The sequence below is a fragment of the Phalacrocorax carbo genome, chromosome Z (genome assembly GCF_963921805.1).
Source record: "Phalacrocorax carbo chromosome Z, bPhaCar2.1, whole genome shotgun sequence".
In the NCBI taxonomy this organism is placed as follows: domain Eukaryota; kingdom Metazoa; phylum Chordata; class Aves; order Suliformes; family Phalacrocoracidae; genus Phalacrocorax; species Phalacrocorax carbo.
Window position 1 is genome coordinate 54,212,447 of NC_087548.1, and position 22,037 is coordinate 54,234,483.

Below are 22,037 nucleotides of genomic sequence, written 5' to 3' on the forward strand. Positions count from 1 at the left end.
CGTCCCAAGGATTTACAAGATGCACATATCCTGCCTGGCAAAGAAGCTGGGGTCCTGCTAGCTTTTTTGAGAAAGCTATGTCTGGCAGAGACAGGTTTTAGTGTGAGATGACAGTGTTTGTAGGCTAGATCAAGGAAAACAGTGTGATTGCCAGATTTTGCATTTAGCATGCCTGCAGCCTTTCCTTTGATGCATCTGCGTGTGTGGCGACCTACTTCTGAAATCTTGGCACTGCTGCCTGACAGAAGAGCCATTGGACGTACCCATATTCTTTCATGTTCTCAGTGGAGCCTGTCACTGGTGCCTCATTGGATATGTATGAGACCACATAGCTAATAGCAAGTGTCCTGTAACCATTGGAACCATTTTTGTTCAAAAGAGGTGACACGCTGGTCACGGACTCCACTGGGCTCGCCTTGCATTCTCCCTTGTGCAGCAAGAATGCAGTCCCTGCACTTTGCTCCCTTCTTTCCCATGAACCAAATTTCTTGTTCTCGAGTGGTCTCTTTCCTTGCTTGTGTCCCTTCCAGGGCCTGCTGTTACAGTACTGTTTTTCTCTTTACTGCTATTGTGCCACTGGAGAGGAAGAGGCTGGGAGGCTCAAAAGGCTGGCTGCATTCCTGATGAATCACTGCACTGCCAGATTTCATGCCAAGCAGCACACCATGCTGTTGTCCTGAAGGAGAGCAGAAAGCAAAACGTTCAGTGGCTGCTTATTGAGGTCTTCTCATGGACCTCTGAGCAGGTCTTTCCTATGTGGCTGGAGCAGAGACCTGCTCAGTCCCAAACCCAGCCAGGTGCCATTTTTGCTGCTGTTCTCACCCAGCCCTGGGTGCAGACCATGTCAGCTTTATCTGCCACCACAGGAGTCTCCTGCTGGCAAATAGAGTCTGGGGGTTTGGGTGCTGCTGATTTTTTCCAGGCCTTGCAAATGCAAATGAGTTATTAGAGTGTTGCTTCTTTAATTGGATGTGGACTATTGTGAGATGCTGGTGTTTAAATCACCAGAAGCTAGGTCTCTTGAAGTATTGCTACAGTTATTTTTTTGTTTGATAGGAGGACTTACAGAGCAGTCTTAGATTTTAAGTGTGGTTTTACTCTGCCTAAAAAGTGACTCTATCAGGGGAGAGAGTCATCTTTTTCTGCATGATGTAACATGTTGTTAAATATTTCACTCCAGAGCATGCAGCATGCCTGACCTGCTTCCTAGGATGCACAGGCCGGTTGCTAGCCACCCTGACTTCCTTCATCCCTCTCCACAGTGGCACATCACATTGCCACCTTAGGCAAAGTGTGGGCTCTGCAAACTCTTTTTTCCAGCTGATAGCACTCCTCAAGCACACTCCTGAATTCTTTATTCATGCATGACACCCTATGTTTTGCTAGGCACTAAGACAGTGAAAGCCAATGCAGTCACCCAAACATATGGCTCTGGTTTGCTGCGTGGTTCAGGTTCCTACAGCTCAGGAGGTTCAGCCCTAGCTTCAGGGTACCTTACTTCTTCCATTAACTTTTCTGAGTGCTTCCATTGTGTGATTTATGTTGAGGCTCATTTCCTTCAGCTGTCCTACATGATTATTTGCCATCTTAAGAATGCTGCTTCTTTTTCCTTTCTTTGTAACCACTTTGGGGCTGGTGCTATGTCCCCTTTTGGTCTGGAGCATGTCCTGCTCTCCCTTCCAGCTACAACTCTCTGCAGAGTTCATGGCACTCATGGGCCCTGCTCTCTTTCAAGCCACAGAGGTCCTTAGCCATGGTTGTGATAGATCTGGAGGCCTGACTGTCCATTTGGAGTTATGTAGGAAGAAGATAAGAAGCAAGTGTTTCCTGGGTCAGCAAGTGGAGCTTCAAGTCCCGCTGCTTTCCACTTTCCTCTGATGCTGTCACAAACAGCTGAAAACTTTGCTTTCTCTTATGCCAGTTTTCTCCTGGCCTTCCCTCCCAGGACTATGGAGCATTTTTGCTGTAACTGATTATTCACAGTGTGCCTGGGACATGCTGTACCGACTTTGAAGTTCTTTGCTTTCTCGAGCTGCCTCGTTTTTTTCTCTGCTTTGGCGGGTTTCTGATTACTTTAAAAAAAAAAAAACAATAAAGAAAGCTCTACTGGGGGAAGATGTTCAGGCTCCTCGAGTATAGCAATGTAGCTGTGGCTGTATTCTTACACCTTTGTTGTTACTTCTGTGTGTTGCAGAACCCATGCTTAGGATACAAACTTCAACAGAAGGAACAAACACTTCCTCCTGTAAGTATATAACAAGTTGTTTACATTATTGCTGGGAAGACCCTCAGGTACATATCTCACTCTGTAGCTCAGAAAAAAAAATGTGCTTCTATCTAAACCTACAGTAGGGGTTTGGGAGTGACTGGGTAAGATTCCTGCACTACAGGCACAGCTGTTATATATGTTATAACTCTCAGACCCGTGTCCTTTGCGGACTGAGAGCTAAACACCTTCCTTCAGGGAGGTCAAAGTGCGCGTTTGGGCAGGGCAAAGGAGGAGGAAACTGCTCCAGTGTTTCCTACCTGGAATTCCTTTCCCTGCCCTCCCCACACAGTGCATGCCTTCAAACACTGACTCCTCTGCCTGCACAGCCCCTGGTCCTAGGGTAGCTGGAACATCCCTCAGGTCCAGCCATCCCCAGCTGCAGTGCATTTCCCTTCATCTCCATGCCAGCTGGTGCATGGTAGAGCTCCTCAGGCTCTTTCTCCTGTCCCCTGCTGCCCTTGGGAAGAGGATGATGAAGGTGAGCACATCTTTTTGTGTGCCTTCCCTCAGCTGGGACAGAGAACCATAAATTGTTCCCCTTCTGGGGGAGGAGAGGTTGTCTTTCTGCTTGTCTCAGGGGCACACTGCGAGCTGCAGGGGTACCAGTGGGGAAGGTGACTCTTCTTCCTCTGTAGTGATGCTTCCCAGGGAAGCATGCTTTACAGCCATAATCCTGTGCACTTTCACCTTTGAGAACATCAGGTAGAGCCTTCCAGCTCTTTACTAGACCCAGATCCACCATCTCCCCAGCCACATTTTGAGTGGTCTGGAAGGCCTCTTCATACAACCAAAGTCAGCAGGGTTGCAGGAGGTAGCGTATTGACCTTCTCCTAAAGCACTAAGTATTGCCAGCCGTCAGGAAGGGGATGGCAGGTGAGATAGACCAGTGATCCAGGCCACCCCGACAGTTCTAGTGTTGCTATAAAATATGGTGTGTGCTCTATAGGATGCTATACATAGATGCATTTAACTCACATCTAATAGCTACTGTAGCAGCACAAGGGGGAATGGTGAAAGCCAAATCTCTGGACACAGTACTCTGAACATTTTTCAAAATTTGTATGAGATATAAAAGTTTTAGGTTTTGTAGATTTTGATCTCAGCTATTAGACTGATTAGTTTTTTAAGTGTGTGTTGAAGGAATTTTGGAAATATGATAGGTTATTTTAAAAGACCAAAAGGCTTTCTGCCAACAAGGTGAGAAGAGTTAATGTTTTTGGCCGCCTTCTTCCTCTGATGCTTAGCAGCAGGGTAGGCAGGAATAATGCCTGGAGCAATTTAAAACAGTCATTTCTTTTTCTTCTGTTCTCAGTTGCATCGATGTAAATCAGGAACAGTACTATTCAAGTCACTAAAATAAGTAATGGAGAAGAGAGAGCAGTATTGCATATTGCTGCCTATGCTGAGTAGGAAAGGTCCTACAAAGCAGGAGGGAGCCAATGTTTATTGCTAACAGATGTGAATGTCTACTCACACTACAGAGTGATGAGGGAATTGAGTCTACGTACTTATTCTGAAGTTGCTTAGGGCTTTTCTTTTCTGAATTTCAGTGGGACATGTCCATTTCACACTTGTCACTGTCAATCTTGTAACAGCTACAGGAGATAAAATAAACTGTTTCCTTCCACTTCTCAGACAATAGCAGATGTTTCAGAGGACATGCCAGCACTGTCACTGTTGGCCAGACACTGGGAAAGACCTGAGAACAGCAGAGTGATTCAGTAGGCTCTCTCCCCCGGCCTTTCACAAGTGAAAAGACATGTGTCATACTTTGCTTTTTTGGAGTTCCAGTGACAGACAGGTATTGAGTCCAAAAAGTTTTAAAAAATCCCATCTCTGTAGGACAATCCACAGTGGATATCCTGAAACTGAAGGTCCTCCTACCTTTTTTATGTGCACAAGTAGCTACACTCCTCAAAATCCAGCCCATTTTGGGAGCGTGGGCCTCCATTCGTATGTAAAGGAGAAGGGAAAGACTGTGATTTATTCCCAGTTTCACAGAAGGGGCTGGTGAGTGTTTTGGGGGTCAGTAATCCAAGGGAAGAGGAGGAAATTCTTGCTTTTGTGTCCTGTTTCATAGTGTGAGACTTTGTGGTATCTATTGCTAACAATGCCCCTGGCAAGTAGAAGTGCTTCCCATGCTTTGTCCCACCCCAGCCCTAGGATTGTTCCATATATGTTTATTTTGTATTGTGTAATATTGACACCTAAGTTACAACTTTCATTTTCCTTGATGATGGAGCTTTCTATGGTGAATTTTTTTCCTGCGGAACGAAGTGAACAAACCAACAGCAATTGGAGCCCTGTGTGATCTCATTACCAAGGGCTGCAGAGGCCATTCTTAAGCACATCAGAACAATTTGAGGATGGAAGACATTTTTCTTCCCCTTGTTTCCAGGACTGTAGTGCTCTAAAACAATTGTCTTATGGCCCTGTAGTTTTCTTCTGCTCAGAAGTTGTAGTAGAAAAAGTAAATTTGAGACTTCACTCTAGTGCCTTGGTTTTATGGTTCAGTCAGTTATGTATTCAAGACAATGGAATGAAAATGTCGTGGTCTTTTTACTCTTCTGGGACTTGTTAAAGGAATCTTGGCTTCTCACCCTGACAGGCAAAAATATCAGACGTATGGCACTCTTCCTTTTATTTAGAAAAGTGGTCCCAAAAACTTACATTCTTGTTTGTAAGTTACAGCATACCTGGAAAGAAATTCAAAAGCAATCAGGTTGCCTAGGTTAAAATCATCAGCACTGCACACAGTCTCCTGGTGGAGGTATTCTGCAGTAACATTTGGATAGTGCAAGAGGGGAAAAGGGAAGTGGTGGGATACAGGCAGTTTACAGTGACCACAGCTCCTGTTGGCATGGGAACCACCTACAGCACAGAATGGGTGTACAGGCCAGCAGTGATGCATCACCTTATCTTACTGTTTCTATGTACAGTAACAGTCTAGAAGCCCATGCTCTGAGGGCTAAATTGGATCAAAACCTGAGAATTTGTAGCAGTAGGAAATGAGGAAGTTGGGCAGAGCCTCTGGGACTTTTTCAGACTCTTTATTGCAGACATAACCATTTGCTTAGTTGCACCTTACAGCATTACCATCATGCCCTTGTTTATGCTGTCTGTGGAGGCTCTTCCTCCAGCAAAGAGCCAGTGCATACTGTGTGCTCTGCATGTTTCAGACCTGATTGTCTTACGCTAGGATTCTCAGTTTAGATTTGTCTGCTTATGCAAGATGGTGAACCAGCAACCATGGCATTGGTTGTGCTTGGAGCATATTCTCTGCAGCATTCATCCTGTTGTCCATCATTGAGCAGGTTGTCACGATGCTCAGGAGGCGGGAGTTTGGATAAAGAGCCGGTAGGAGGCTGATCCCACCTGCTTGTGGCTTCTTTTTCAGAAGAGTACAGAGCAAGTTTGTTTAGATTTTGGCTGGAGGGAAAGACACAGTGTTTGCTCATCTGTCCCATGAATTAATCTCATTTTCCCACAGACTTCCATGCTGGCTTCTAAAACCTGCACAGAAATTTTAAAAAGAAAGATTATTTGGAGAAGAAATGTGTCGGTTTGGACTGCTCATCTCTTCGCTCTGGAATTATTAATTTGCAAGCTCCAAACCTGTCATAGCAAGGCACCCTCCTAACACTTTGTCTTCTCACAGTGCAATAAAAGATTCCAACCTGTGTATGAAATGGAGAGCAGATACAGCATGCAGAAAGGAGGCATGCAGACTTCTTGCCTGTCACATTTTCTCAAGTACAATACTAAGCTGCTTTGATAAATATTTTCCATGCTGAGCAGTAAGACCTTCTATGACATGGTGTTAGGGTCATTGGTTTAGGGAGTAAATTTAACAGGAACATTTTTGCATATTTGAGGCAAGCAGCCAGGCCAGTAAATCATCTGTGTCCTAAAATCTTAACAAGCGAGTTAAGTTTCTGCTTCCTTTCATCTCCTAAAGTGAACTCAGTTCTCCTCCCCTGTATTTATTTATGTAGTACATGACAAGAGTCCACTTCCAAAAAATACTAAGTGTGACTAAGAATCATACAAACCTGAATCAGCACATCTGGAAGACAGAAAGCTTGGGCCCCCAGTGTTACAGGTTTTATGTGGCCTTCTGCCTTCAGGATACTGACCCAAGACTCTAAAGACCTTCTGATTTTGTTGCTATTTCAAGCAATTGTTTAAAGGGTCATCTTGGTTTGTAACAAGTCCTTAGATCACTCAAGTTGTCCAGCTATCCAATGTTTGGAGTTTTGGTTAGATTCTTTTATTTTTTTAATAGTGCCCATGCACAGGTCCTACAGGAGTGTGCTTGTCTTTGATATGTGGCCAAAACTTGTGGAATCAAGAAAAGGCAGATGAAGAGTGAAACTCCACTCTTTCCTATCTTCTGAGGTCCATGTGAATTGCAGTTCTTTTAAGATACATAGTGACTTGGTGACTAGCTATCTTGCAGCACAGCGGAATATAGTACATATGAAGTTTCTGCATGAATTCAGTTTACTCTGTTTTGTTTGGCTTCATTTTATTGTGAGTTTGATGGGTGTTAATATCTAATATTCCCACTATAACTGAGACAAAGAATATGATAGTGCAATGGACAGGGCTGCACAACAGTGTGAGGATCAGAACAAATCAGAAGACACTGCCTAACCATTGAGCATGTGTTTAACTTTTTTCGTCTGAAAAAGGCTCAGCTGTTTTGTCATAAAACCTAAATACACTGGTAACAGCTCAGTGACTTCTGAAATGTGACTGTCTTTGGGTGAAAGAGCAGAATTGTTTTAGGAGAGTCTAGTAACAGGGAAGAGTCACATGGAACAGGATGGGAAGAGGTGAATGCTGTAACCAATTGAGAAAGTGGAAGAAATTCAGATAGTGAAGGTTCAGTTATGCTAGCACAGCAGGACTCCCAGCTCCTGCTCTTGTAGTAAGTTAGTCTGACATCTTCAACTGTCAGTATTTAACTCATCCTTTCCATGGATTGAAAGGCTGCTTCTCCAGAAAAGCTATATACCTGATGTCTTGTTGGGAGAGTGGGCCAGAGGAAAACCCTATACCACCTCATGCATTTTGCTTTACTTTGTGGTTTTATTCTTCTGAATAATCATCTCTGAAGAAAACAGTTTGCTTTGTTCTAAGGACACAGTGAGTGAGTGAGGGCAGGGTCAGATTTTGTTTAAAGCTCTTGAGGTTGGCTCTTGTTTAATGTAAAATGAGTTTGTCTCCTGGTTAGTGAAATCCAACTGAAAGAGCAGAGATGAAAACGTGTCAATCCCCTGTTAAAACCTAGCACAGTGTGCAGTATTTTCCAGTTTCTTTCTCCACAGTGGGCAATGCAGTGGTAATCTCCCTTATGATTTGATCTGGCATGACGAATCCTGTTTCCTGTGTTTAAATTTCACAGATAGGGCAAACTCATGGGAATAGATAACATTTCCCAGAGACACAGCTTTCAACCTTTTACGTGATTCCCAGCCTAAGGCTGGTATGACATTAAATGTCTGCTTGCAAACCACTTAATCTTCCAGGTTTTCTGTAATTGCACTCTTGGTCCCCCAGCCTTGCTCTGAAGGAGAGCTTGGGTTGGCATGGAGGACCTGAGCTGGGTTAGGCAGCTCCACTGGCAAGTTTGTATATGTCAAACTTTGGAGATAACACCACTCGTAGAGTCAATTATCTTCTGTGCTGGGGTTTCTAGGGGTTTATTCCTTCAAGGAGGTCAGAGAGGTAAAAGGAAATTATTTGTATAGGCAGTATTAAAATTGGAAGAAGCTGACATAACAGTCACAAAGGAATAAGTGCAACAGTTTATATAGCTTAAATACAGCTGCCAGTGGAAGGGTTTTAAGGACATTGGCTTTAGCTATCTATATATTTGTGCATGTAAGAATAAATCTATACAGATAGCCCTTGCCTCAGCATTTGTATATGATGAGGCAGTAGTGTTTTATGTATAAATAGGTATACATATATAGGTTTATAAAGTATATATGTGTAAGCATAAAGGCAATGATTTGGATATGTGTATTTCAGGCTGTGCTTTCCTGAGGTCTGGGATTACACCATGAAAAGCACTACCAAATGTGCAGCAGTCTACTCTGCTGGCATACATGTCACAAAAGCTACTTCAAATGTTTCTATTGCTTATAATACCTTTGAAAGAAGTTCACAGGCCCACCTCCCATTTATTTTGACATGTTGTGGATCTTCTTGTTCTCTCCAAGGTCCTAACAGAAACTCTTCCCATCATTCACCAAAAGGGATCAGGAGTTACTTATTTTAAAAACAGAATGTTTCTCCACTGGTACACCCTCACAACAGGGTAGCTGGCTAAAAGCCAAAAGCCATGTTGTTAATTGCTAAGTGTCAGAGATGGGAGACTGTGGCTCCATCCCCAGCTTTCCATGAGATCCCCGAGTATGTCAGGATCTCATTTTTCTATGACTTACAGGTAAGTCATTTGGGAATTTGGCTTCAGGGGTCTGCTGGCAAGGCCTGGTTTATTTGAGGGTCTTCCAGAAGGTCTAATCATGGTAAAAATCTTTCCTAAAAGAGCATTAGTTTTATGACTTCTTCTCCACACTATTCTGAAATGACATGTACTATGTGCTCACCTGAGACCAAAATCAGCATCTGTCTGGTTTGGCAGCATAGTCTATGCTATGTTGGAGGATGTGAGCTTGTAGTGCAGGGATGGGTTGGTGGTCTGACCTTGGTGTTTTGGTCTCTGTGCCTTTCATGGGGAGAAGTCCCTGTGCTGTCACTCTGACAAAAATGGGTGCTCACGGACTCCTGTTCCCTGCTGGCTATACCCTTTCCGGGTAGCAATTATGAACATACTTCGTGGTATTGGATTAGCCTTCTCAAAATCTTCCCCTTTCCATGTGATTTTTGAGGTATCAAGGTAGTTAATACTGAATGAAGGTACATGACAGGCAGTGATATTAGCTGTGCAGACATCTGTGAACAACATGGAATACATGGCCTTGATAGAGGCATGTATCTATTTCAGGCATTCTGGTGAATCAAGATATGTCATTAACCACGCTAAAATCAAGAATGTCAGTGCTTTGTAGGAAAGCACAAAGGAGCTAAAGAGCTAAGAGTGAGTGTGAAAAAAGGATAGAACAGACAAAAATTATGAATGTATGCATGGGTACAAAATAATATTTGTATTTTAATACAATAAGCAATTCCCAACTTAACACTATAGCCCAGAAATTCTGTTCATCTCGTATCTTCCACCTACCGTCCCAACAATATCTACCTATCTGCAAAGAGGCTTTGCCCTGTGGCACCCTGTTATGTTAACCCCAGGAGAAACTAACAATGCAAGGTCCTTTTTGCCCCTCAGGAAGCCCTTCTGTCCTGAGAAAGACATGTCTGTAGCCCACTTTCTTGTTTTTGGAGGGTGTGTTTCTGTTGTTTTAGCTGTGGTGGGAAAGGTCCAACAAAGAGGAATTTCCCAAAGGGAAACTGAGTTTCCAAATCTAAATTACCCCAGCGAGCCTGGAGTTTTGCTGGGCTCCCATTGACAGAGAGGAACATACAGCTGGCTTTCTTAGGTGGTGTGTTCCAGGTTTTCTATTCCGTGTTCTCCCAGAGGACATCTTAGGCTGCACTGGTTGTAAACAAAGACTCTGTGGCATAGCAGGGCCCTGGTCCATGAAAGGTTGTTTCAAGTTCATGGTCTGGCAGTGGAAGTCTGTGAAAAAGCAGAAACACAACTGAAATATAAAGAAGTCAAGAGACTGGGTCCAATGCTTTATTTTCATGCTGACTTTCCAATTCAGGCAATTCTGAAACAACTGCCACAAAAGGCAGATGCTGCTGTCTAGGGAGAAAGAACAATTCTTAGAGAGCAGTAGGGGAAAGGAAGATACCTACCCGGTCTCCTAGGCTCTTTTGATTTCTGAGCTGGAATCCAGTGAGTCCCTACCACTTTAATAACTGGAAGTGCCTTGGCATTCGATTGGATCTGTTTCTAGAAGATGAGAGCAGGGAGCAACACAGCAATAGATAAAAGATGAGCAGAAAAGTTCACTATTATTTTCCACATCACTTGTAAAGTGTATGGCTTTGAATAAGTTTCCATTTGCTTAAGAATAACCCCTTCATAAATTATGTTTTACTTCTTAAAAATCCAAGCTACATGACAGAAGTTGTATTTCGAAAGCCGTAGGCAGAGCACTGTATACACAAATGTGATCTTTTCATAGAGGCATGGCTTTGAAAAGCCACCACTGTGTGCCCTTATTATCTTCTCCACAAACACAGTGGGATGCTATGGCTGAGACTCAATTTAGACTATAGCAGTTCCTACCAGGTAAATTAAAATTAATACTCTTCTTTCACATTCCTATTCTAGCAGTATTCTAACAGTGCAGTGGCAGCCAAGTTAAACCCTTGGGAAGTTGTCATCCCATCCTTCATGTCCACATCTCTTCTAAATTGCCTTTTGGTAACCTCTCCTGATTGGATGCAACAATGGAAAGTTGTATCCTCTGTGGCTTTCATTATCAAAATGTTCTCACAGGTTCCTAATGGTTTCTGCTGTTCTTGATATTCTCCCCTGTACAGAGAGGAGAAGGAATCACTGTACTCACTGCAGCAACTGAAGAGCAGCCTTTTACAGTGTGATCTTCCTTTAGGTGTGCATCTTCCTAAATGTTTAGCAGTGGTCAGCTAGTCAGTAACTTTGAGTGGCATCCACCATAACATGGAAATGCATGGCAAGGATCCCAACACACCCACTCTTTTTTTGAAAAGAAAGCTATATCCTGGATCAGTTGTCCTTTATGAGTCATGTCTGATGGATGTCAGTATTTTCTTCCAGTGAGTGTCTATGTATATAAATACTCTTGCATTTCTTCACAAAATTTTCTTCTCCTGACTGCCCATGTTCATGCTAGTCATTTCAACTTCGTTACAGATATACAGAGCTCAAAGCCCTTATTAGTTGTTTATATTAATCACAGTATCCAGCTGTCTAAAGTCTTTTGGCACAATTATTCTAAATTTTCCCTTCTACAGGGGTCTGCTTTTTACAAGGAAAGAAACTTTTCACAGCCCTCCGATTTCCAGACTGCATTAATCCTGTTGCAAGCTAAAATAGCATGGGGCATTTCTAATTTATGATGGATAATCATTAAGGTTAAACCTAGGGTGCTAAGTGGAGTGAAGCTGAGGAGTGGGATGGAGTGCTAGAGCAGTATTTGCCCATTTCATCATTAACATGCTTTCTTGTGTCATTCTGGCTCACATCAACTACTGCTTTTCAACTCACCTAAGCACAATATGAAGGACTAAGTGCATTAAGACATTTCCCAGAAGGCAGTATGGGTACCACCCTACCAGCTTGGCTCCCTTCACTCTAAGCAGTCCTCCCACATCATCCCAACAGACATTGCAACCCCCAAACACTACCAGGTGCCTTTATACCGTACCAAACCAGAGGGAATTAATCATAAAGCCATAATCATGCCATAAAGACACCACCTATGTGAGCTAAGACATAGCCTTCCCACAATGTACACACTGGGAACTGAAAAAAGCACACACGTAAATTATTTTCAATGAAGGTTAGAGCCACAGTGAAGTAGTTTGTGACATAGATGTAGCCCAGCCACAATACTTGTTCTTGGACTGAGAGCATGATCCATCCCCTTTGCTACTGAGAAGCGTAGGCACATCTGAGTGGTCAGGGTGCCTACCCCACCCCAGCCTTCCTGGCCATGGTGTATTTGTGGGTTACAAAGTGGCTGGCATTACACCACATCTCTCCTGATTTCAGCAACTGCAGCCACTGCTTTTGAACAGAGAGATGAGGTAACACTCCAGTCCCGAGACAACAGTTTTTCCAGCCATGAGCATTTGGCTTTTTTGTTTGTTCATTTGTTTCTGGTTTGTTTATTCAGTACAGAAAAGCTCCTTGCTCCAGATCTATAAATGTTCAGAATTGATGTTTAGTCAGGAAGGATTTGACTGCACACATCTCTGAAGGCCGAAGCTTTTACAAAGACCATGAGCCACTGCATTTACAGTTTAGGATTTATACATGGGGTGGTAATAGCTCTTCAGAAGTTAATACAGTCATTGTTTTTCTGAAGTTTGTAAAGTGGAATCTGAACTTTATTACTGGTATTTTTCTGGTACTATTCACAATAATCCGAAACATGATTCTTAGTAATACAGTGAAGCGTCTGACAGGTATTTAGATGAGCTTTCCAAAATGCCAGCAGGTTTTCTGAGGAGCATTACTGCAATGGTTCTTTTTTACAAGAAAAAGATAAGCCATACTTCGGGGGGGGGGGGGGGGGGGGGGGGAGGAAATGAGGGCATTTTTTTCGGTAATGGCTACTTTGCAGGCAGGTATCTAGCTGTGACAGCCATGGCTACCTGCGTTGCAGAAAGCTACCCATTAGATCTACTGCTGCCAGTTGTGGCACAAATTGTCAGTGGCAGAAATTTTTTCCCACTTTCCTCAAATTAGAAGTGAACTAACCACATGTGATGCTTTTATTTGTGCGAACTGTCTGTGTTTTTATATATAGTAACTGAGAATGTTCTTTCAGTAGTTGCTAAAATTCCATTGTATGCTTTTAAGCACTGGCATCCAATGCCATGGGGCGTTAGTTCAACAGTTTAGTTATTGTTTTGAGAGAACAGTAGGCTTAAATGTCTGGTACTTTCACCTGATTAAATGCCACACACACACACCCCCCGCTTTTTCCCATCCTAAGAAAGTCCAAAAGTAGCATTGATTGATTTGAATTCCTTAATATTTTATGTTATTTAAAGCAATGCAAACATGGAGTGATTCCACTGACTCCAGAGGACGCACAGTGAAATAGGATTTGGAGTCTAATCTTGCACTGTACTTCTTATACTGTTAGTATGACTTATTATTTCCCTGGAACAGCTCGCTCTTTCCATTTCCCACTGGGGAAACCTTTGGCTTAAAACAAGCTGCAGGCTATGAATAGTTCTTGAATATTTTAACGATCTACACAAAACCCATTAGCTTCTGCAATGGCAACTCATACTTGACAGACAGTAGGATAACAGTTGTCTTAGAGCCTGCGAGAGGCCAGAATAATCTTAAACATTAATTTTGCAGGAAGAATGAAGAATTGCCTTGAGCAGCAATGCAGCTGATTCAAATGTGTGTGTGTCTGTCTGTCAGATGCAGAACTGGTGTTTCAGTTCTCTGGTGTAATAAGCTCTGAATCAGATGCTGTCCCTGTTTCCTAGGCCAGCTACATCTGCAGAGTAGATGCATGTAACCCCTTGATATATCTGTCTTTTTGGAGGGAGGAGGAGGTTAAGATAGGTCCAGGAAAGTAAGGCTGTGAAGTGGATTCCATATTTTTTTTGGTAGACTAGTAGTAGTTGAGCCAGTGTAGCGATCCCTACAAGTGGTGGATCAATCCCAAGCTTCATAGCGGGTAACACGAGCCTGAAGTCCTCTCCACGTGTGTTCAGCCAGCACATTTGGGCTGTGCATTGGTGAAATGCCTTCCTAGAGGCAGGGGAGAAGGAATTAGACATGGCTTAGGGAGTGTTTACCCTAACCTGTCCAGTTGCACGTTTCTGTCAAATGGAGAGGATTCTTGGTGTCCTCACCACAATGTCCATATCCTGCAGCAAGTGTATAAGTGACCTCTCATGTTGGCAGCAACACCGTGACTGAATTACTCTTTAGAGGGTAGGACCTAAATGCCAGCACCCTGCTAATTCTTCCAGCCAAATGGACACCTGGAAAGCTGGTGTATTGTCGCACTTACTGCTTGAGTTATGTGTAGAAAACATGCAGTAAAACTCCAGATAACTGGATTTAGATTGCATTTGCAATTATATGTTCACTGGATAATATGCATGTATCAGAGACCTAATATTCGCCCCAGCAAGAGAGCACAGTTATAGGCAGGCTGAGCAAGTGGAACTTTTCAATTTAAATGTGCAAATGGATTTTATACACTCATGGGCACTATTAGCAGATGACTGACCAGTAAGGAAGGCTGGGTACAGAAAAGGGTTTCTTTCCTTTTAATTCTGTAAGAATCTGTTCCTCTGTATGATGTTTCATTCTGAGGAATAGCTTTTATTATCTGTAAATATCTTGTAAAATATGAAATTGCCAATCACAGCAACCCAAAAGCAGCATGCATGAAGTACTGGATCAAGAATTTTCTCTGGATGGAGAAAAAAATAGTCAAAAAGAGTGAGCCAAATATACTATTATAAAATCTGCAGAACAAGATGTGGAGCGGGTAGCTCTAGCAGAAACACACTGTCCATAGTTGATGCATTGGCACAGGATTGCTGAAGATTTTGAAACTTCCTTAAGCAAAAAAGAATTCTTAAAGAAGATGTTGAAGAAGAAACAGGCATCAGCTAACTTATTAGAATGTGAGGCAGCGGACAATTAGTTATCACTTGTTTAGACTTACTGCTCTCAAGTTCATCTGCCGTATGCTAGTACTAAAGGGGTGGTGGAGTGCAGGAAATGCTAGTCTAAGCAGAAAGGAGAGGGACAGCATTTGTATATGAGCTGGCATTTATGCTGATCCTTTGTCTCAATCAGATCTCACCATTCATTTCTTAAACACTGCCATATTCTTGGCATCTTCCCTTTTGTTATTGCAGGAAATTGTCAGCTTGACAAAGTACATTACAGCATTTGTAAGAAACACTGACTAATAAGGGTCCAGTGAGTCTTTAAGGAGCACTACATACTTTTCTGATCTCTGAGGGCTGTTTCTTCCTCAGCCCTAGTCATGATCACGTCTTGGCCTTCAGTATCCCTGCAGAAATAGTCATTCCAATTAATTTTTGGCACAATGTATGCGCACAATACCACCTGTCAAAATTGAAATATCACCGGCTCTTGAACGAGAGTCCCAGCTGTCAGCCAGTCAAACTGACCATGTGTGAAGCAGTCATGCTGCTGTACCTCGTCTACCTGGCCAGGGAAGAAAGGGAACCTGACTTTCTGGAAAACAGCGTTTGCTGCAGGGCAGAATTTCTGCTGCCAGCCTGTGCTCACAGATGATGGGGAAGCAGACCAGCCAGAGATATGCAACAGCAGGCAGGCTGGACAGCCGCAGCACCCGCCGAGCCCCATGTCCTGTCTCAGGCAGCAGACAGCAACTGGTGCCTCAGGGACTGGTAGGGGGAAGACACAACAGAAAGATGATGCCTCTGCTAAATGAGTTTCCTCCTAAGACGTGACCATGAGAGATAACTCAACCTTTCTGACTTCTATTTTTCCTCTCATTAGATCTAGGGGGAGTTTTGTCTCTTCTGTAATCTTGTTTGGTTGAGGGCTCCAGCTCCCTCCTGCTCTCCCATAGCAACACTACCCCATTATGCCTTGGATCAGGCTCCTGATCGTAACGCCACTAGTGCCCCATGACTTTGGAAGGGGGCTTTTCGCACCTTATAGACCAAGGGCAGTCAAGGATGACAGATGATTAAACCCTAAGCCACTAAGTGGAGTGTAATCTTCTCTTGGTCTGCTGCATCTCTTATCCCTTATCTGCATCATCTAGAAACAATTACAGCAGCAAGCCACATAATCAAATATTTCGGCTGGAGTCATATGCCATTTCAGACACCTTGAATAGTGTCGTGTATGATTGATGTGGGAATTCAGAGCACCAGAATATGTCAATGCTTTACAGATTACTGTTTCTAACTGTGGGCAAGGCCAAAAAGGGAGAAGAAGGTGCAAAAATAGTTGTCATGGAAAACTGTGGACTTGTTTTATTACCTATAAAATTTCATCCTTGCCCTCTTGTGATTAGGGATTGGCTTACACGCTAAAGCATGAGGCTTACTAGCCCTTGCATGAGAAGCATTTGTTTTTGTTAATGCAGCAAGGGAATGCGTGTTCCTATTTTCCATGCAACTATGAAATCTTTTCTCAAAATTTCCTTAAGAACTGGACCTGAAGGAGGCCTAAGCAAATAAGTGTTTCTCAAGGGCAGATAAGATTTTTTTTTTCTTTTCTGTTCCCACATGGGAAAATAAATGTGTCTATTCGCCATACAGGAAAATCTAACTACAGAGAGCTGTAAAATGACCTGGCAGGCTGGAGAGGCATAACTTGGCCTGCTCCTTGCAGCCCACTATGCTGCTGATTTAACATCATAAACTGGGACACCTTGGAGGTGTTATTTTGCAGCCCATGTGAAGTGCTGAGAAGGATGCATGTCATTTCAAGACTTCTAACTGACCTTACGACTGGCCATAGTTTGACCTGATTATGGTTTATTTGTCCCAGAGCAGATACAATTAATATGTGTCACCCACAATTAATATGTGGATGAACATACGGAAAACAATGTCTTCAGCAGGTAACCAGCACAACGTTTCTGTCACTGATACTCACCTTGCCCTGTCATTTCACCCACTGTTATTAGAAATTCATCAAATATGTCTGCACAATTTGTATGCTTAGCCTGCTTTGGAAAGAGGGGATATTCTAGCTGTGAAAAGCGATTATGCAGCAATTTCCTCCTCAGCACAGCAAGGCAATGGATCTGACTCTTCATTATAGAGGAAGGATGAGTAAGAATGGTTGCATTTCCTGTGCAGTAAGAGCAACGTGAGCCATGCTGCAGGTTCCTTTGGGAATTTCCATGATCATGTCGATTTCAGACACGATGCATAATGCTACTACGAGAAAATGTAGATGTTCAAATAGGAATGCTTGTGGGGAAGGAGAAATTGATTGATCCATTAAATTATGTATATGATCTCAGTTAGAAAGACAGCTGTACAAAAGAAGACAGGCTCAAAGTTAGTTGCTTGAGTTTTGTATCTCGTACATTAATTACTGACAGCAGCAATGTGTTTCTGAGATGACCATAGTTTTTAATACATAGTCTCTCATCACTCATGAAAATAATTCCCTCCACTTATGAATATATTTTGCTGTGTTTTTATTAGGTGAGAGGCTGTAAAGAAGTCTTGCAGTTACTTGTCTTTGCTAAATGAATGAAGGAGAGAGGTCCCACAAAGCATCTGCATGTCTCTCCTGTGTTTTCACACTCCTGCATAGGGTGAGCACAGCTCAGTGCTGCTGGTCAGGCATCAAACACTACCTTTCTGTTTCCCAGAGTCTCTAATCAGTCCCGCTTACATTTTTCTAAATCCTTTACTTGAGGGAGGTTGTACATCTGCAAATACAGAAATGTATCACAGGGACAACTATCACAAGAACACATTCTTGAATGCTCAAGAAAGACAGACAGTCTAGCAATTGGATGTTAGCAAGACACTGATCAAAGGAAAGGTTTCCTGAGCAACCCTGAGCACATCCCTTAGGACTAGTATGAATGTGGTTGCAGGCTGGGAATCCCAGACCAACACTTGGCTCCTGAGGGAGCAACCCATGAACCCTGAACTGCACGTGCAAGCACCCCAGTGAGTGCCCAGAGTGACTTTAGATGCCTCAAAACATAAGATATTTCCCACGAGGGTTAGTCCAAACACTTGCCAAAGGTTGTTCCACACTCATGTGCTGAGTGGGAAGTGAGGCAGGCAGCCAACACGTTGGAGATGACTAAGATGGAGCAGAGGAAGTTGTCTCCAGTTCTGCCCATCTCCTAGATCCTCAACACTTCCTCAGAGGTACAAGGAGGCCAAAGGGAAAAAAAAATAAAAAGGGGGAGGCTGGGGGGAAGCATTAAACCACCATCAAATAAATGAAATAAATGCACTTACTATTTGCCTGTGAAGAGATAGCATTCACCATGTCTTTCCTCTGTCCACAAAGTATTAGAAAAAAGCTTTAGTGACATTAATCTCTCTAGTGTAGAAAATGTTTAATCATTTTCTGCAAAGCTGAAGACTTACTTCAGCAAGAGGAACTTGGAGTATCTCCCTAAAACAGCCTGCAGTGCCAGAATTAAAAATATGCTCTTGGGAGAGAAGGAAAACTCCCAAAGGGGAGAAAAGGTGCAGCCATGTGAGGTTATTTTAAAATAAACCCAAAAGCTGCTATTAGCATCTTGGGTGAAGTCTACCATGATAAAAGGAACAGTAGAGCAGTCCTGGTTCATCCAGCACCCTCTAAGATAAGGAATGGAGGAGAGCCTTTAGTCTTGAGCAGGGGCAGTTGTGAGAAGGGAACTGAGGTACATAGGTCACGTGGCTGGGTGCGCCTATGTACCAAGTTAGGCCCATTTTAGGTGCCTAGGCACGTTTATTTTTTTAAATGGTACTTTTTTTTTCTCAAAAAGGAAATGCAGTGACTTCACGTGCCTTATTAAAAGATTACTTGTTTGGCTGGTCGCCATAAAGGAATAATTACTCTTATTGCTCAATAAATCAAGTTACTTTCATTTTAAACACTCTGGCTGAATTTCTAATGAGCTCATGAAAGAGTTAACTCTACCACTGTCATGTTACCACAGCATTAAAATAACAGCAAAATTGGGGAACATAAATTTTGTACTCTCTTGTAGCATAAATTTGGAGCATAAGGTAAAATCCTTATAAATCCTTAGAAAACTATGCACATTCTGTAAAAATCTGTCTCTTACTTGGAAAACACACAAGCAGAACTCTAGACTAGTAAAGTGCAAATAAAACGTGTGCAGAAAAGCAGAGTGGTGTCTTTTGAATTCGTAGGCCTTTCAAATACATTTTAAAAATTTTAAAATAAAACTTAAAATGTTAAACAGTTTTTGATTTCAGTTAATACAACTTTTCTTATGTACAATAATAATCGGGTTATCGTGGGCTGGAAGGGCACATTAATTTAATTTGAAGTGGTGGGTTCCTTCTCTGAAATGTTTTTTTGCTGCTTTAGCAATTGAAAACCTTTCTTGCCTAATAGGATTAGCCCGGATAATTACCAAAGGATTCCTCTGTGTCATCTGAGTACAGTTCGCTACAGCAGTATTAAAAAGCCTGTCTGCAGTAGGGAAACAGTCACAGGCCATGGGTAGCTGAAAAGGTTATAGTTAACTGTTGCCACTTAAACCAGAGAAAGTCATCTTCATAGGCAGGACTGCAGTGATTTTTACCCTGATCCCCATCGTGGCCAACTGGTGGGAAGAAGAAACAGTAGCTCCTTGTTGGCAAGAAGCTACTACAGAGGACTTATGGTCAGCAGGGTGAAGTGAGGGGCCACAACCTGATTGTTGGCGTTGTGACAACCCTCTTGCAGGTCTTGTTCAGTCACATACTGATCTGGGACAATGAAGCTTTAATGTTGCCTGTGCCAAATTTCATGCTAGCCCTTTGCTTCTGGCTGCAGACCAGGGTCCTCCCCTTTGGCCTATGGCCTCTAATAGGAAAGAAGTTCACTTGCATTGCTTTGGCGGATCCCTGAAGTCCACGAGACACATCAGCTGTGTGTGGGAGAAGCTTCTGACTCTTCAGCTTTAGGACAGCTCCTTGCTGCTTTCTACAATTGTTATGTTTTAGGCACTGTATTGAGGACTTGAAGTTTTGTACGGAAAAAGGAACCCCTTGGAGAGGGGAAAAGACAAAATGTGACTCAGGTTGAGACTGCACAAAGGCATCCCACTGGGGGAGCTGTTCTGAATTAATTTCTGTGACTTTAATCCATGTGTCTAATTTGTAACTTTATTACTTGTTCAAGTCACACCGTATTTTTTCTGCTGTTCTAAGCCTTCATTTCAGGGGTTCTGGCTATATATCTATATTTGTATGCAGCATAGTATGTTGTCCAGGATAAGTGGAAAATGAAATCTGAAAGGCATTTCTACAGCATGTGTGTGCAGATACCAGCTTGACAGATACATGTCTGGAATGATAGATCATTATTCAGTGTGCCAGGAAATGAGCACCTCTGGCCTGACTTGTCTGATATTCCTTGAAATCACAGGACATGTGTGGGGATTTTTTCCACCTCACTGTGAACACTGTGTTCTTTTGATGGGAAAATGGCTTGGTAAAGACCTTATTTTGGGGTGCTTTGTCTCATGCTGCTATCTGTACCTGTTTCCTCTCAGCCCATCCTCTGCAGTCTTCTGACCTGCATAATTTTATTTGAACATAATCATACTCATGGATCAAAGAAAATGCACAACCTTATTGTCACAAGTTAATTGTTTCTGGAATAAGTCCTACAGGTTGTCCACAGTTGGCTCTCTCAGTGATAGATTCAGACCTATCATTCCTCCCAGCATCTGCGCTTTTCCAAATAGCTGGTATTATTTAGCCACTTAAGTTGGCACTCTTGGAAACTTTCTCATTACCTAATGCACCAGCAAGCTGACTGTTGCCAGCAGCTACAGCTTACCCCTACACTGGTGAGCAGTAAACCTGAACTTTCCGTCTGCTGTGGCCACGTTAATAATGCATTATGTTTCCTGTAATTACATACATGCACAGAGATTTTTTTTTTGTAAGAGGAGGAACAGAGATGGAGGTGGAGGGTGGAAGGTAGTGAAAACAGCTACAGCTAATTATTAATGCTGACTAGACCTCAGCTGCATAGGTTTTTAATTAGCCCATATCTAACCCTAATAGCCACTGTTGGGATAATGCTAGCACTTCTTAAGTGGGCTAGTTTAGAAGGAGAAGTGTATTGTCTGCCTACACCTGCACTGTGTAGTGTTACTAGCACATACTCGGCAACACAGGCCAAAACTTTATCTTTTTTATTTTTCATTTCACTTGGTTAACTTCTAGCCATTTTGTGTCCGTCAAGGAAGCCTCCAAGAGTGATTCCTGTGTAGATGAACAGGGCTGCTTATCTGATGAAACCATGAACTGTTGCCTAATGAAAGAAATTAAGGTAATAGACAGAATTCCATGTATTTTTCAAGAGTTATTACAAGGCCTCCAGAGAATAATTTCAAATTGACCAGTGAGGCAGGAGCACCATCTTTGCTCTTTGGGGCAAAAGGAGTTAAAAATTCAGGACACCCTCCCTTTTCCTTTTTCAGATGAGCTTCGGGCTTCTGGAATAAGTAGAAACAATATTATGCCCATGAGTATGTGTGCCAGCCTGGTCCGCCCCAGGGAGCTTGGGCTTTGCCCTGTGGAGCTTGTGCCTTTAGAATTTGGTTTATTTTGGTCACATCATTGTTCTCTCCCTAGCATGTGGAAAGTTGTTAAAATACAGTTCCTTTATTGAAAACCCTGAAGGAAGGACACAGGGTTTAGTGTGAAATTAGAAACACAGAGAGGATTTGCTGCCCTTTGGCAGCTTTTAATTTAATTGGAGTTAAGCGGCAGTTAAGCAGTATGCAGGGAATTTCTGAGCAAGAGCAAGGCATCCTCAAGTGAAAGCAGGTATTAGATCACTATTGCTGTGGCTGAGCAGGCTGAAATCTTGCCCAAACAGGGAAGAAATTTGGCCCCATCTTTGCAGCAGTCAATGTCTGAAGGAATGGTAGAGTTTCAAAGAGTCTGGCTTCAAACTATGGCCCTGATCAGAAAGGAATTTATGGACGCAATTCACCTTGTCCATGTGTGTACAAACCAAGGTCACTAAGTGCCCCTTTGTTCGTCTTGCAGGCTGTAGGTGTTCGTTTCCCTTTCTCACTATCACAGCCACCCTTCCCACCACAGGTATAACATACCTACAGGTGTGTCCATGAGGACAGCTCTGTTTTATTTGACTTTTTCTCTGGATGGCAGTTTAGATGAGCTTGACTGGGAACATGGGATACAGGGTGAACTCAGCCCTACCTGTCTGGCCAACCCTTTCAATTACTTTTTCAGAGTAAATGCATTTATTCTTTAGGTACCCTCAAGAAGAAGGAAAAAGACA

General features: G+C 42.7%; 1 protein-coding gene across 6 annotated transcripts in view; it reads left to right on the forward strand.

The window, feature by feature from the left end:
- Positions 1–22,037, forward strand: part of NRG1 (neuregulin 1) — a 183,970-nt gene that overhangs the window by 46,857 nt on the left and 115,076 nt on the right. For 4 of the 6 annotated variants that reach the window (XM_064439485.1, XM_064439486.1, XM_064439484.1 and 1 more), the window contains exon 5: positions 2,195–2,245. The exons of the other annotated variants lie outside the window; for them this stretch is intronic. In XM_064439485.1, coding sequence (XP_064295555.1) covers positions 2,195–2,245 — 51 coding nt within the window. The remainder of the gene's footprint in view (positions 1–2,194; positions 2,246–22,037) is intronic. 6 annotated transcript variants of the gene reach the window in all.